The 16,094-nt window shown below is 51.0% G+C and overlaps 1 protein-coding gene across 1 annotated transcript in view; it reads left to right on the top strand.

Moving 5' to 3' along the window:
• NIBAN2 (niban apoptosis regulator 2) overlaps positions 1-16,094 on the top strand; it is a 100,701-nt gene that overhangs the window by 59,231 nt on the left and 25,376 nt on the right. The window contains exons 3-5 of the mRNA XM_038374885.2: positions 4,710-4,838; positions 5,671-5,776; positions 8,735-8,902. Of these exons, the coding sequence (XP_038230813.1) occupies positions 4,710-4,838; positions 5,671-5,776; positions 8,735-8,902 (403 nt within the window). The remainder of the gene's footprint in view (positions 1-4,709; positions 4,839-5,670; positions 5,777-8,734; positions 8,903-16,094) is intronic.

Genomic DNA, 16,094 nt, shown 5'->3' with positions numbered 1-16,094 from the left:
ATGACCCTAGAGGGAATGTTGATTACTAAAGTAATCTCATGGATAGAGCAGGGGAGGGTGAAACAGGACTCCTGGATTCTTTTTATGGTTCTGCCTTGGTCTAGCTATGTGACCACAGGCTAGTGTCTCTAAGGGACACTGTCAAGCTAACAATTACACTTTATCTGAAAATTTATACCTAGTATGATACAGGCAACACCCAGATTACTAGAACTGAAAGAAAAGGAGTACTTGTGGCACCTTAGAGACTAACAAATTTATTTGAGCATAAGCTTTCGTGAGCTACAGCTCACTTCATCGGATGCATTCAGTGGAAGTGAGCTGTAGCTCACGAAAGCTTATGTTCAAATAAATTTGTTAGTCTCTAAGGTGCTACAAGTACTCCTTTTGTTTTTGCGAATACAGGCTAACATGGCTGCTACTCTAAGAACTGAAAGAGTGGAGGAAAACTCCTGTCTGTCTTGGTGGATGCTGATCTGTTTTTGCCCTGTATATTTTTCCACTCAGTTTACCCTGTTTGTTCCCACTGGCATGAGACACACTTACAAGAAAAGAAAAGGAGTACCCGTGGCACCTTAGAGACTAACAAATTTATTAGAGCATAAGCTTTCGTGAGCTACAGCTCACTTCATCGGATGCATTTGAAGTCACAAAAGCTTATGCTCTAATAAATTTGTTAGTCTCTAAGGTGCCACAAGTACTCCTTTTCTTTTTGCGAATACAGACTAACACGGCTGCTACTCTGAAACTTACAAGAAAGTTGCTTTTAAAAAAAAATGGTGGCAGATGTGATACTTAGTTTATATATTCAAAGGCTGGGGAGAGAAAAAGATTGTTAGCAGCAGTAGCATCCAAGTTGGTGGTGGTTGTTATGCATTTGAATGGTGGCCCAGTGGTTAGGGTGCTAGCTGGAGACCCTAGTTCAAATCCTTCCTCTGCCACAGACTTTGGACAAGTCACTGAGGTTATGTCTACACTGCAGTATAAGCTCAGGGTTTGAACTGAGGCTCAAGTGTAATGCTCCCCCCCCCCCTTCTGGCTACACACACATTGCTCTAACTCGGGGTCCAAGCCTCAGTCAAGCTGGGACCCAGAAGTCAAACCCTATTGCTTTGCAGCGTAAATACAGCCCCACTGGACTCATGCTCTGGGAGTCTGCCAAAAGTATCCCATCATCGCATGGACCAACCTTTTGTCCTCTGGACAGTCAACTTTTCCCATGTTTCACCACGAAGTAAGGGCTAGAGCTGCAAGATTTTTTGGAGGACGCTAGGAAGTCTGGGATAAGGGTGATTGGACTTGGGCCAGCGTAATGCAGTGTAGATGCTGGAGCCCCAGGTTGGGACCCAGGGTTCAACACTTCCTAACCTGGGGTTACAAAAGAGTGTAGATGCTCAAGCCCTAGGTTAACAAACCCATGATCTGCTAACTTGAGTTCTACCTCTGGGCTTACGTTGCAGTGTAGACATACCCTAACAGTGATCCCTCACTGTAGGGTTAACTTGGGTGATCAGCAACTGAGTTAGCCTAGTTTAGGTGTGAGCAACCCCACTGCAAAGCCACGTCAGTTACTGCATCCTCACTGGTGCTATGCTTCCCCACGTGTCGCTAGGACTGCTGGAGGTATATCCCATGGTGCTTTGTGCTGCAGTAAGATGGGCTGCTGTATGATTCTTTCCAAGTGAATTGTGGGAGGACTGGTTTGTCCTTCTGGACACAAGGGGGGGCATTGTGGGAAGGCACTGGTGGATTATCAGCATTCAAATGGCTTAGCCTGAGTCCTCGTTGTAAAGTGGGTGTGTCACCGCCAGCGTGAAAGTGGAACCTGAGCTCTAGCCCACACCCCCAGCCAGCCCAGCTAGCCTGCTTAAAAGCACCACTAAACTCAGATGAGAGGGTTTTTGTGTGTGGCAGGAGCCTGAGTTAACGCTGCAGTGAAAACATATCCTTAGTCTTTGTGCCTCAGCTTCCCATCTGAAATATTGCTGGGGGAAGGCAGAGTCTATGGATTTAGATCACTTACGCCTGTCTAATATCTCATAAATACTGATCCTTTTTGCTGACTTTCATTGCTGAGAACTTGGCTACAAGACTGAGAGAGAGAGAGAGACTCAGCAAGAAGTGCTTTTTGCTCTTGTTTATATTCCGTGGTCATAAAAATTCCCTTGAGATGTGAATTCTCTTGGACCATTAGGCAAGCCTGTGTTTGGGATCACAGAACAAGTTCTAACACACAGGAGCTTATCTTAGAAAGTTGAAGGCTGCCTAGTCCAGTGGATGGGTCTTTGTACGGACTAGGACAGTGGTTCCCAAACTGGGGTTCGTGAAATGTTACAGGGGTTCTTGGGGGGGGAGAATTCCCTAATGGTGGGTAGAGCTGTCCCCAGGGATTCCAGGCAGCATGGGGCCAGCAGCCCGGGGCCCCTGGACTTCCAAGAGCTAAGCAGATCAAAGCAAATGTATCTATCATACAGAAGAGATTTAAACACCAAGACTCCTTATAAGAAATGGAAAGGGAGGTGGATATTTTTTGCTGTTTTAAAAATTAAATAGGCAGCTGGTATTGTTTTTAAAATTATGATGAACAAATTTAAGGGGTTTGGTTTGTTTGTTTGTTTGTTGTAACATGCGTTGTTTGCCTGGACTGCTCAAGACCTAAACGCTTGTGTATGGGGAACTCTTTGAGCTGGCTTCTTAAATCCCTTCATGCTGTTTCACATCTGATGCTGCTTGATGAAACCTAGGAGCCTTGTCTTAGAACAGGCTTATTCAAGGTGATACAAGCTACGAAAGTGAGATCTTGGAAGAGTGTTGCCATTTTCATAATGTAATAAAAATACTGTAATGGTAAATAATTAATAATAGTGTGTAATGAGCATGTCATAAAAACAAATTTTATATTTCCAAGATCACTGCTTTTATAATTTATACTCGGGTAAAGGAGAAAATCCTTGGAAATATTCATTTTTAGGAGGGGGTTCATGAGACTTGACATTTTAGTGAAAGGGGTTTACAGGTTGTTAAACCACTGGACTAAGACAAGGATGACCTGACTCCTATTCCCACCACTGACCTGCTGTGTGACTGTAGGCCACTAACCTAATCTGTTCACCTCCAATGCTATGTATGCCTTATGCATTTAGATTATAAATCCTTCTGGGTAGGGTGTGACTGTTTCAGGCACCCAGGATTGAGAGTCCCCTTGTTACCGCCCTCCAGCGAACGGGAGTCTTGCTTATGTTTTGCTGGGTGTCAGCTCCCTGATACCACTAGCCTATTAGCCGTGCAAGCACACTCATCTGGGCTCTGCCAGCCCTCACTTTGCCTTGCAGCTTAGCAATAGGTGCACCCCAGTCCCCGAGACCCTTTGAAACGTTCCCCTGCGGTGTTCAGCCGCTTTTCCATCCAACATGCTCAGAAATGCCAGGTCTGTGTTCCCCGTAGCTTGTGTGATTCATGTCCGGGTCAGCACCTTGATTAATATCCCAACATTGGGATATAATCATAGTGAAAACCACAGGATTATTGTCAAAGACTAAAGCATCAGGAAATGAGTTGGAAACAAAGGGTTACTTATAAAACAAAATCATAACGTGCTTTCTAGAGACTAAACTTAACTAACAAGTTACTCTCTTGTCTAAAGAAGCTTCTCTCCCCCTATGCTTGCTGCAGCATCTTCAACCAAGCTGTCTGAGAGCCTATTTTCATGAATGAAAATGCACTGCCCCATTTACTTCCTAGGTGTAGGATGAGGGGTGTCATTTCTGCCATCTGCTCATATCCCCAAAGCTCATAGTCTGTGCTCGGAGACAGGAGAGCATCCCGGGGTTTGTTTTGCCTCTGTGCTGCTTCCTTGTTGACTTCAATAACTTTATATAAATGGGAATCCACTGTCCTAGTTTACAATGTTTCATTTACATCTGAGAGAGAGAAGTGAATAAACCTCAGAAAACCGGTTTCTCCACTTCTGCTGTGATAAGAATGTAAGAATGTCTTTTCAGTATGTACACATAACTCCTTCTATAGTATCTCCATATACGTTTCACAACAGAATCAATGACCAGCGTGACCCTGGTTTTTATTGAAAACCTCGCATGACATTCTTTGGTGAACCAGAATGTATGGACCTGAATCAGCATATTCTTGTAATGTCCTTGCCAGTTGGCATTAAGGGGTTCGTGGGTCACATAGGGAGAGTTGCTTGCTATGTGCAGTGCCTGGCACCATAATATGTGATCTGTATTGGGGTCTAGGCACTACTGTGATACAGATCAATAAGTTGAATGCGTTTTGCTGGAGCAGGAGAGGGAATGTAACGAGCATGAGGCTTCTGAAGGCAAGTGTGGTGTCTGATGTATTAGTTTGCACCTACTGGACTCTTCCAGCTTTTGGCTTTGGAGTATTTCTCCAGACTGAGAATCAAGAGACCTAGCTTTGCCATTGACCTGCTATGTAATCTTGGGCAAGTCGCTTTGCCTCTCTGCCTCCACTTCCCTGTCTCTAAAAAATGAGGATCATGCTTACCTAGCTCTTGAGCTAACTAGAAAACACCATGCAGTATAAGAGCTAAGCATTTTTTTGGCATGGGGCCAGAGGCCAGATCCCCAGCTGGCATATGAGGTTTGGCTCCCCTGAATTTGGTTTGTCTAACTTACCATCAGTTCTCCTTCCTTCTCTGCTCACTGTGCTGTGTCTCCTGCTCTGTGCAGGTCCCTCTGGACGACCGCGTCATCATCTCTGGGAACCTCTTCCAGTACGTGGAGGAAAACAAGAAGTGGCGAAACCGCTTCAGTGTCGTGCCGCACAACTACGGCCTGGTCCTGTACGAGAACAAACTGGTGAGGCCCTCGCTGCTTCTCCACCCCTCTCCCCTTCATGGTGGGTGGTGGTGTCCAGGAGGCATGTTCAGCACAGGTAGTGCCTGCCAGGGAATGTACCCCTTAAAGGAGCTCTCCTCCTGTCGAGGAATCTTCAGCAATAGCTGCTCAAACAGCTCTTGCACGTGACTGACACTTAGCCAGTGTGCTCAGTGCACTTAATGCTTCAAAGCAAGGCCTCCATGAGCATGTCTGGTGTCTCCAGTTGAGAAATGGACTTAAGTAGCCAGGCTGGAGTCACAGAGCTGGGGAACTAAAGGGAAGCTTTGAACAACTTCTTGGCTTCCTTTGGCTGCTGCACCAGTTGAAGGGCTATCCTGAGCTCTGGGACGCTCCCTCGCCAATGGGGAAGGCTGAGCTTGAGATGTCGTGTCCCCCTGATGCAGTAGAATTCCGTGGAGCCCACTGACCTCCAGCATGGGACATCTCCTGCGGGGAGCAGTTTCTCATATTGCAGTTCGGTGGGAGATGTATCAAAAGACAACCGCTTCCTTTCCCCCATCACAATCCTCCAGCAAGGCTGCAGGCACCTGATTACCTGCTCACCTTTCACACCAGTGAGTATCCCACATCCACAGCAGGTTCCCCATGCACACGCACCCACTTCACAAGAATCAGATGCTAGAAGTTCTGTATGGACAAGCCTTAGTGTATTAACCCCTGCCAAAAACAAGGGTGAGGAACAAGGCACAGGTCCTGCTTAACAGGGTTTCAGAGACATGGGCTTGTTATGGATCTTGATTTGAGCAGCTTTGGGAACCACTCCTACAGACTGACTCTTCTTCCTCTCTAGGCCTATGACAGAGAGATTCAGCCTCGAGTAGTCCTCAACAGCGCTGGCTACAAAATCCTCACCTCGCTGGACCAGTATCTTGACCTTGTCAATAGCAGTTTACCAGGTAAGTCCACCCTGTTGATGACCTCCTCTCCCAGGTGCTTTGCACGTTCAGGTGCAAAGGGGGAGGGTGGGATGATGGAGGACTAGAACAGGTGATGTATGTCGGCTCCTCTATTATTCCAGGCTGGCTTACGCGTGTTTTTTTCCCTTCGCCTGCTATCCCCAAATACTTTCCAACATCTATAGGGCAGGAGCTGGAGGCGGATGTGGACACATGTGATCTTGGTCCCCTTTTGTCCCTGTTGAGCTCTCCTGGCTTCAGTGTCCTTCACTGGAAGGAACAGAGGAGCCAGAGAGGTGGCTCCAAAGTAAGTAGGGCGGAGACAAAGTGTAGGTAGGGAGGAGTGCAAACATCTGGTGTCCCTTGCTGTGCCATGAAGACATGAACACTCCTTTGCATGGCATGGGCTCCCTCCCACACAAGTGCCTTCTCACCCTCCCTGGCTCCGCTCCTTGAGAATGCAGTTGGGATTATTTCCGTACCCTGTCTGCTCCCTTCCAGGAAGGGAGCCTGTCACTTCTAGTCTCTGCTCTCCAGAGCCGGCCACTTGATTTCTCTGAAACCGTTTCACTTAGCAAATGAGAAACCTCTCTGGCCAAGTCTCTTCCTCCCACCCCCTTGTTTGGAGAGTGGTGAGAGGGCTGGGGTGGAGGAGACAACCAGGGGGGGAGGTGAAAAGAAGGCCCCTTTTCAAGGGCTCAGTGCCAGGTTTTCAAAACCGTTTAGTGCAGGTTGGGAGCTGATTAACGCTGAAAACCTGATCACTGCAAGCTCATCCCCCTATGATCTCGAAATGACCTGGCTTCAGTAGGCTGAGATGGGCCATCCTGCTAGCCACCCCCTTGCAGCAACACTGGGTGGTTCTGGTTATGTGCGTGGAATTTTTTTTCTTCTTCAGATTTTTAAAACCAGGTTAATCTTTGGTGATTTCTAAAATCCTGTGGAATGACCTAGTTTTTAAGGAGCTGGCTTGTGGGGTTGGGAGTTGGTACCCACTTGTAGAAACCCTCCCCATACCTTGGGGAGAACACATTACCTTCCCGCTCCAGGGACTCTTTCCTAAGGGGTGCTAGGGGTGGGGAGGACGACACACCTCTCTTCAGAGCAGAGCTGCTACGGCAGGCTCTAGACTGAGCTGTGCCTTGCAGGGAAAATGCCTCAGCACAACTGTGTGTAAATAGAGTCTGATTCAAGTGTCCTTCTGCCAGTGCGTAAAATAGCACCGGGGGTGGGGCTGGGAGGAGGGTGAGAAGATTCCAGCAGGAGCAGGGGTGGCTCAAAAGACGTCGGGCTGAAGGAAGCTGGCCAGGAATAGCTCGTTCTCAGTGAGATAACAGGGCCTATTCCTAGACTCTGTCTGAGTCGCATGAGCCAGGACAGTGGAGGAGCCCTCCTGAGTGGGCCATGGTTGGTACAGAGGGTGGGACAGACGCAGCCATCTGGAGGGTACCATTTGGACAAAGCATAAAACTCCTTGAGCAGCCTGCTAAATTGCAAGGCTCAGCAGTTTCTCCTCGCCCCAGAGTGCAATGAACTATGGCAGGGTTCTGCTTCCCTCCTAAAGGGGTGTCAGGGTTTGGTTGCTGGCGGAGTTGTGGACACTGGATTCGGGCCAGTGGTCAACCCCATGCGGATAGAACCTATGTCCCTAAAACAGGTGGAGGAGCAGGTGGTTATGGGGCCAGGACCCTGAGCTGTATTGCCCTTGCTGTGAACAAGTGTTGCATCTAAATGCTGCGTTACAGAGACGGTGCAGATGTGCTCCCAGCCCATGGCTGAGACCCTCCCGTCCTCTGTGCGCTGTCAGGCAAGCACGACCCCGTCGGGTTTGATCTTGTCGAAGGGACTCGTAAATGCCACAGCAGGAAATCTGCTTCTAGTTTGTTGACTTTCTTTCTGCTTCCCCTATTGCTTCCTTCTCCTCCAGGACTCTAGTCCTTAATAAAATCTGGTGATTCCAGGTAGGAGCACGGCATGCCCATCCCTCCGCTACAGCTAAAACAAGTCTTCATGTGATCCTCCATCCAGTGGCACATCCTCCATCCAGTGGCCCTTCAGCTGCTCCTCCAAGCTCCCTGGGGCCACTCCACTCATGCTTTGCAGTGGAGCTGCCCCCTCTGTTTTGGCCTGTCACTCCCTCTGCTTTTCCAGTGGGTGACCATGTTGATGGGATGCTCCTTGAGAATAGGAAGGGAAGCCTGGATCACCACCTCGACTTCAAGCAAAAGGGTGGTGGGTGATAGCTCGGGATGTCTCCAGAGCTAGTTCTGGAGCACATGGAGACTGGGGCAAGTACATATCTTAGTTTGGGGCAGCCGATTTAGGAATGCCACTGACCCTGATTCATCAAAGTTCCAGTGGAGCTGGTCCGCAGGCAGATCTAGATGGGGGCCTTGTTGCCAGGCCCATGACTAGGTGTGGCTCCCGCTCCAGCCCTGGGAACACAAACATTCCCATTGATGGCTGGTGCCAGCCCCTTGGGCTGGGGCTTCTCATGCTGGCTGATGCGACACAAAGACCCAGAATGGGGATGCAACCAAACGCACAAAAGTGGAGGCTGGAAGTAATGAGAGAAGAGGAAATATTCCGTCTTGGATTAAAATGCAGTCTGGTATGGGCAGGGCTTTGTGAGACAGAGAGAATCTGGTCCAGTAGCAGCACCCACTTAGTGCTAACTGGCCCCTTACCGGCAGTCTCTGCAGTAGACTGAGTGGCCCCTGGAGACTGGCCTCCCCTCACATCCCATATGATGGGTCTGGGTTGAGCCCCCTTAGTGGGGCAGTGCAGGAAGCCATTCTGTGGCCGGGCTGTGGAGGCTGTCGATCTCCGTGGCACGCAGTCTAACACCTTTCACCCATGACGTGCATTTGGATCCAGAATGTGGGCCTCCTGCCTGACCAGTTCCAAGCGGTGTTTCTAGCACATGCCCGTGACTTGAGGTCTCTCTTCTTTCATCAGGGACAACCCCCAAATCCGGCAATGCCCCGATCCTCAAGTGCCCCACCCAGTTTCCTCTCATCCTTTGGCACCCGTACTCCCGTCACTACTACTTCTGCGTGATGACCGGCAAGGAGCAGGACAAGTGGCGAGCGGTGTTCCAGGACTGCGTGCGACACTGCAACAATGGTAAGCGCAGGGCTTGCGGTCTCCTACCAAGAGATTGGACGTTGTGAGTCTTGTTCTCCTCCTTCCCCATCGCCTGGTGTGAATGCTGTGGTGTTTCTAGCAATACATGCAAGATCCAAATTGTTCCTTCCCCAAGTGCAGTCTGGCCCTGAGAAGCCTATCCTCTTAGGACATGCCATCGAGGGGTTCCAGGTTTCTTTGAGTCTCTGCTGTTTCCGTGTCAAACGGGCTCTGCTTAAAAGTAAAGCACTTTGTGTTTGCTAAATGGCCATCCTGCGCGTGTATTCTTGTGTGTGCATTCAGCGCTCGGCGCAATGAGGTTCTGGGCCACGACTGGCCCTCCTGGGCGATATTGCAATCTAAATAAGAAATCCTGGGAGCTGAGTCAAGCCCGGGGGCTTCCTTCCTCATGCTAATACAGACCCTGCCGGCCATGTCGGTGTTCAATCTGTGGATGCATGCTTGCAGCCCCAGTGGTGTAAGAATTTTAACCCTGCAACTGGATCTTACTGGGTCATTCCATATGGCTGCCCGTCGCTGCAGTATCTGAGCATCCTCCATGTAAAATCAAGAGCAGTAACCAAGTCCCTAGGGGGCTCTATGGAGTCTCTGGTTCCTCTCTTCTGGGGTAAAACTTTGCTTGAGGTAGGGTGGTGGGATGTTTTTGGCTGTTGGACAGGAGGAGGTTGATCCATGAGTCCAGATGGAATCGATTACTCTCCCCGCATTGGGTCTGCAGTGTTAACAGAAGATGAAAAGGGGCGTTGGGGAGAGGTTGGGTAAGTTGGCAGATCTGACACAAGTTTAAACCAAGTATCTTCATGCAAATGTCCCCACTGACCTTGAGAAAACACCTTCGTAAGCAAAACTGTTTTGAAAGGAAATGAGTAATTTCCAGAACTGTCAGAGGCTGGCTGGCATATTTCTGGGTTCTTCTAGTTGCCCTGTGATAGTAGCTTGTGCTTGCTGCTGCTTTGGATGAAATGGCTGTTTTCTCACTTGAGACAGAGTTGCGGGGGGGTGGCTCTCGTGGCTCCAGATTTAGCAGGATCTGACAGCCTCATTAATGGAAAGACACTTAACATGAGAGCCTGGTGTAAACAGTGACACTGATTGGGGGCCCCATCTTACTCCTCTGATCTGCCACTGTGTATTAAAAGCCACGTCTGCTGACTTGATTGGGTACAATAAGGTAGGTGGGATGTTACTACTTTCATTCCTGTCTGCTCTGCAGAGTTAACACAGCAAGCTGGATTCATACAGAGCCTGAATGGCTGACTAACTTCAGATGGCAGAATCTCACGTGCTTTTCATGCCAGAAAGGACCCAGCTTGGCTTTTGGATCCCAGACTGAGTTTGCAGGTGTGGCAGTTGAGACACCCACCTTTTCACTCGGTACTTTTGATCTGAAGTTGGACACAGTGAAAGGTCCAAAATCTGGGTGGCAACTGGTGAGATCCAGAGGGTAGGGATGAAAGGCCAGGGCACAAATGAGGAGTCTACCCCGTTATTGCCACAACCATAGGCGCCAACTTCTCCTGGCACCAGTGAGTGCTTGACCCCCCCAACCCTGCCCTGACTCCACCCCTGCCCCGCCTCCATTCCAACCCCTTCCCCAAGGTCCCCGCCCCAACTCCGCCCCCTCCCTGCCCCTATTGGACTCCTTCCCCAAATCCCCGCCCCGGTCCCGCCTCTTCCCCACCTCCTCCCCTGAGCACGCCGGATTCCCACTCTTTCCCTCTCCCTCCCACAGCTTGTTATGCTGCAAAACAACTGTTTTGCGGCAACAAGGCTTGGGAGGGGAAGTGGGGACACAGTGCACTCAGGGGAGGAGGCAGAGGTGAGGTGAGCTGAGGCAAGGTGGGGCAGAGAGCTTGGCTGCCGGTGGGTGCAGAGCACCCACCAGTTTTTCCCCAAGGGTGCTCCAATCCTGGAGCACCCACGGAGTCGACGCCTATGGCCACAGCCCCACAATCACCAGGACCGTGGCAGCCTTTTCAGGATTTACTGAACACATCTTAAGGCATCTGCCAACTGGACCCGCTTTTCCTTTAAGCCAGCTGCCACTGCCCTAAGTGATGCCAGAACTAGCATCCTGTGCTCAGACAGGAGCTGAACCACATGGAGTTCTGCACTTCATTGTCCAGACCAACCACCTTTCCCTTGAAAGGTGACCTCAGGAGCTGTGGAGGGGGTGAGAGTCAGAGAAGAAAGCAGGACTAGTTGGCCTGCCATTGTCTGGACTCCAGGCTTAGAAGAGATAAAAAACCCCTGTGAGGTCCAGATATTGAATGGCGCTGTTAAGCGTCAGGGTGAGGAATCTGCTGGGTGACTTGGGGCAGGGGGAAGAGATTCCTTCCTTTTCCCCAGAACCTGACCAGCTGGTAAGGGCCTAGGACCTCTAGGTTTGGGGGCCCATAGGTACCTCTGCTCTTCAGCACCAACTTTGGAGTGAGACCTGTGATTATATGGAGTTCAGATCCCAGAAGGGTTAAAGTGCAGGAGGAGAGAGACTGACTTGCACCTGGGGGGACTGGTGGGGCGGCGCTGGGTGGGGACAGGTTGTCTGAAGTCCTTGACCTACAGTCCAGGAGAGAGCTGGCTTAGAAGCTCAGCTGGCTCTGTGCTCTTTCCTGGACCCCCCCCCAGCACCCCCCGGCATGTGGCCCTTGAGCCTGTGCCAAAGGCCCATCACCAGGCACAGGAACTGACCAAGGGGAGCCAGGGCTTGCTGCGAGGGAGGGAGTTTAAACACTAGGTTACAAAGTGTTTCAATCGTCAACAATGTGTGAACCAGCTAGGAAAGCGCTCGTTAAAGGCAAGCCGCTCCTCGAGATTTAATTATTATTTTCTACCCCAAAGGGGTAATTAAACGGATCAAAGCTCAGTCTTAAAGAGCCACTTTCCTGTCACTCACCCCTCTCCCCCCACCCCCACCCAGCTGTCTCCATGCTCTGGCAGGGTGTTGTGGCACTTGGTCTCAGGGGAGGGGGAGCTGGGTGGGCTGGTGGTTGCTGGAAAGGCAAGCTGAGAATCAGTGCTACTGTGTAATTGAATTAGTTGCTTTAGGAGCAGCTCATGCGCCTTTCATGAGCCTTGAAGCGTTTTACAGCCCCGCAATTTATTCACAAACTGGGATGAACGTCATCTCACCCCCGCATCGTGGGTGTTACATCGATACCAGCAGGGGCTGCACGCCCATGAGCAAAGAGCACCGTGCTTCCGCCAGCCAGGGAGGCAGAACGTAACCCTGCCTTGCTATAGATCAGTGGTCCCTGAACTTTTCAGGGTTATGGCCCTCTGGAGCCAGGGCTGGGAGCGGGGCTGTGGCTCTCAGGTTCGGGAGCAGGGCCGCAACTGCGGGCGGGTCTGGGACCGGGACCAGGTGCACAGCCGCAGCCAGACCACAGTCAGGGCTGGGGGTTGGGACCAGGGCCAGAGCAGAGCTGGGAGTGCTGTCGGGCTGGGAGGGGCTCCCTTCCTGCCACTGGTGGGGACTGGCCTGGGCACCGCCGCACCCCCCCCAACATTCCTCTGCTCCCCACAGTTTGGGGATCTCTGCTATAAGTAGTCCAGCCAGGACCAGTGCCCCCTACTTGTAAGCTTCGCTCAATCCTTAATGACCCCTGGTGGTCAGGGCCTCTGTTTCTTGCCTCACATACAAGTAGCTACCTCCAGCAGTACTGTGCCCGTTAGCCTCATGGTAGTCCATATAAAACTCTCTTTAGAGCCATCAGCCAGCCAGGTGCTGTCCCTGTTTTATTCTATAAAGGTTTTTATACCGTGCCCACCACCGTGGTATCTGAGCGCCTACCAGCAGTGCAGTAAATTCCGTGACTACGCTTCTGTCATGTGTTTGTTCTCTTTTCTCCACAAAGGCAGAAGCGTGTGTAGTGGAGTGTCTTGTTTTGGTAGAGGGTTTTTTGGTGTTAAATACACCCATTGCAATGTGTTTATATTGGAGAATGCCAGGACAGAGAAATGCACCTGATACGGTTCCTGACCCACAGAGCTTCCCGTCTAAACTGCAGGAGCATTCCCATTGTTTCAAACAAGTGCCCACCCCATCAGAGGTCTGGCTGCCAGAGAGCTGCAAATAATATCCCCGTACTTGGAGCGAGATTCGCACCCGCCTCCAGGAGTCCTGAAATTCCCCATCACTAGTAGAACTGCTACCTAGGCACTAAATCGTTGATTTGATTTTACTCTGTGAAGCGTTCCATAGCCGTTTTCATCAACAGAAAACACCTCTCAGCAGAGCTTATGGGCAGGCTGGGGATTCAGACACTTGCTCCTCTTCCAGAAGATGGTGGGCCAGGAGGGGCAGTATGGCCTAGCCGATACAGAACTGCACCAGGAGCCAGGTGATGGGGGCTCTGTTCCCAGCTCTGCCAATGACCTGTTGTGCAATTCTGGGCAAGTCACTTTCCCTGCCTGTGGCTCTGGGTTTTCCCCTCCCACCCTTTGTCTGCTTAGATTGTCCGCTTGTGTAAGGACTGTCTCTTATGTACAGCTGCCAGACATCCCACTCAGAAGAACATTGTCGTCGGCTTTCCAGTCTTAGCTGAACAAACAGGTCCCTTTCCCTTTAAGACATTGTGGGTCAGAGTTCAGCCTTTGTAATCCGCACTGGTGTCTCCTTGCACTTGTTCTGCCAGGGATAGAGGTGCTCAGAGCTCCTCCTCCCCTCTTGACTCAACAGATATTAGCTGCTTTTTAAATTTTCCATCCCAGCTCCCCCGGTTCATGCTCCGACAGGTCCCTGCAAGGCAGAGCTTAGCTCCGTCGCAGGCCTCTGCAGGTTGGGAATGGAGAGCTGGCAGGACTGTGTGTGGGGTGAGGTCCTGCTGGCACAGACACACTATGGTGTTTATATGCATCTCTCCACACCCTTTCCGCACTCACCCTCTCTTCTGGCGTTTCCTCCTGGGGCCAGGCTGGAATTTGCTGCTCATTAAGCAGCTCTGCAGGGGAAAGGCTATCAGTCACACCTAGGGTGACCAGGTGTCCTGTTTTTGACAGGAACACCCGGTCAAAAAGAGACCCTGGTGGCTCCATCAGCACCGCCGACCGGGCCATTAAAGGTCCAGTCGGCAGTGCTGCAGCACAAAGGCAGGCTAGTCCCTACCGGTCCTGGCACCGCACTGTGCCCTGGAAGCGGCCAGCAGGTCCGGCTCCTAGGTAGGGGTACCATGGAGCTCTGCGCACTGCCCCCACCCTGAGCACCATCTCCACACTCCCATTGGCTGGTTCCAGGCCAATGGGAGCTGGGGGGGCGGGTGGTGCCTGTGGGTGAGATTGGCGCGTGGAGCCTCCTGGCCCCCCAGCCTACTAGCGCCAGACCTGCTGCCTGCTTCCGGGGCATGTGCAACGCAGTGTCAGGACAGGCAGGCAGCCTGCCTTAGCCCTGCTGACCAGGAGCCGAGGAAAGTCCGCATCCCAGTCCCCTGCCCCAACCTTGAGGCTCCTCCCCAAACCTGGAGCCCCATCCTGCACCTCAGACCCCTCATCCCTGGCCCCAGCCCAGAGCCCTCACCTCCTCCTGCACCCCAACCCCCTGCCTCAACCTGCAGCCCCCTCCCACACTCCGAATCCTTCAGCCACAACCCCCAAACCCCTCATACCCAGCTCGCACCCCCGAGCCCACGCCCCTGCCCCAGCCCAGTGAAAGTGAGTGGGGGGGGGGAGAGCAAGCCACCGAGGGAGGGGGACTGTAGTGAGCAGGAGGCGGGGTCTCACGGCGGGGGCGGGGCTAGTGTGTTCAGTTTTGTGTGGTTAAAAAGTTGGCAACCCTTATCACACACACCCCACTCTGGAATTCCTTTCCCACCTAGTGCTGTTCTTCGTGCTCTGCCCCACTGACAAAGGCCCTCTGTTCCATGGTCTCTCTCGGGGCCCTAAGCCAAGGGGGAAGGGGAACACTGGGGAGCTAGCTGGCCAGGCAGGTGCATTGCTGTAATCAATGCTCATTAACTGGTCTGCTCTGACAGCTTGATACCGCCTCCCTAATCCAGCCCCACAGTGAAGAATTTCCATCGCTGGTGGATACGTAACTGGGGGGGGATGGGGGAGGCGGACAGCAGGCAGCGTTGTCCTAGGTCCAATCAGCCTGGCCTACTTCAAAAGGTGAGGACCTTAGGGTTCCTCATAGTGCTGGGAGACGTCCAACAACCAGAGCTAATAAACTTGGGTTTACTAGCTCTGGAGCTGCAGACTTTGGATCTAGGCTCAGCCTGCAAGGCCATGGGCCTGGTCTGATTTAACCCGCAAGACCATCCAGCTACATGAGCTGCACTCCAGGCACTTAGCCCTGGGGTTTGTTCCCCTGTTCTGCATACATGTGCACACCCCCACGTTATCCTAGGCTTTTTCCACTTTCCCTTGATTTAGGGAAAATTGCCAACCAGACACAAAAGCATAACTGGAGAGAGACCAAGATCCATCATTAGCAGCTGCTAACGAAAGAGGAACTGTTCCCCATTAGTAACAAAGAGGGTTTTTTTTTTTCTTTAATCATTTATTCCACGCTGGTCTGGGCAATCTTAATAGGAGAAACAAAACCGACCCTCTGCTGCGAAGCAGCCGGCAGTAAGAACCTTGCTGAGTTGTGGAGAGGGGCTGCTGGCAAACTTGTCGATACAGCTGATTTTTTTGCTGAAGCATTTTTCATCCAAAAATGCATATTTGTCAAGACTGAACCGTCTTGCAGGAAAGGGTCTGTTCTGGTTAACTTTCTTTAGTTGAAAAAGTTGGGAAATCGTCTCTTGTTTTGATGCTTTTGAAATAAAAAAAATCCAGTTTTCCAATTCAAATCTGCTTTTTGTTAAGAAATTGAAGCTAATTTACAGCAAAACAAAAATTCTGAATGTGAAAGGGTCAAAAATGGGGGGTTTTGTAGAAATGGTCTAAAAGAAACCTTCTGATTAACTCCAACTGAGCTTTTTTTGAATTTTTTCATTTGAAAGTTTTTGATATTTTTTACTTTTTATCCTGATCCGTGGCAGAGACATTTTCAAAATATCACATTTTTGTGAGATGGGGACAAACCCCACCCAGTTTTGCTCGGCCAAACCTGTTTCTGGCACTTACCAGTGCAGGAGGATTACTTACAGACCTCGGGCTGGAGGAAAGGGTGTGTCTTACTCCACATTTACTTAGCTGCAGCCAGGGTTGGGTGGGAGACGAAAGGGGC

Source organism: Dermochelys coriacea, chromosome 16 (assembly GCF_009764565.3).
Source record: "Dermochelys coriacea isolate rDerCor1 chromosome 16, rDerCor1.pri.v4, whole genome shotgun sequence".
NCBI classification, from domain to species: Eukaryota; Metazoa; Chordata; order Testudines; family Dermochelyidae; genus Dermochelys; species Dermochelys coriacea.
The sequence above is the reverse complement of the archived record's forward strand: the minus strand, read 5'-3'. Positions and strand labels throughout refer to the sequence as shown.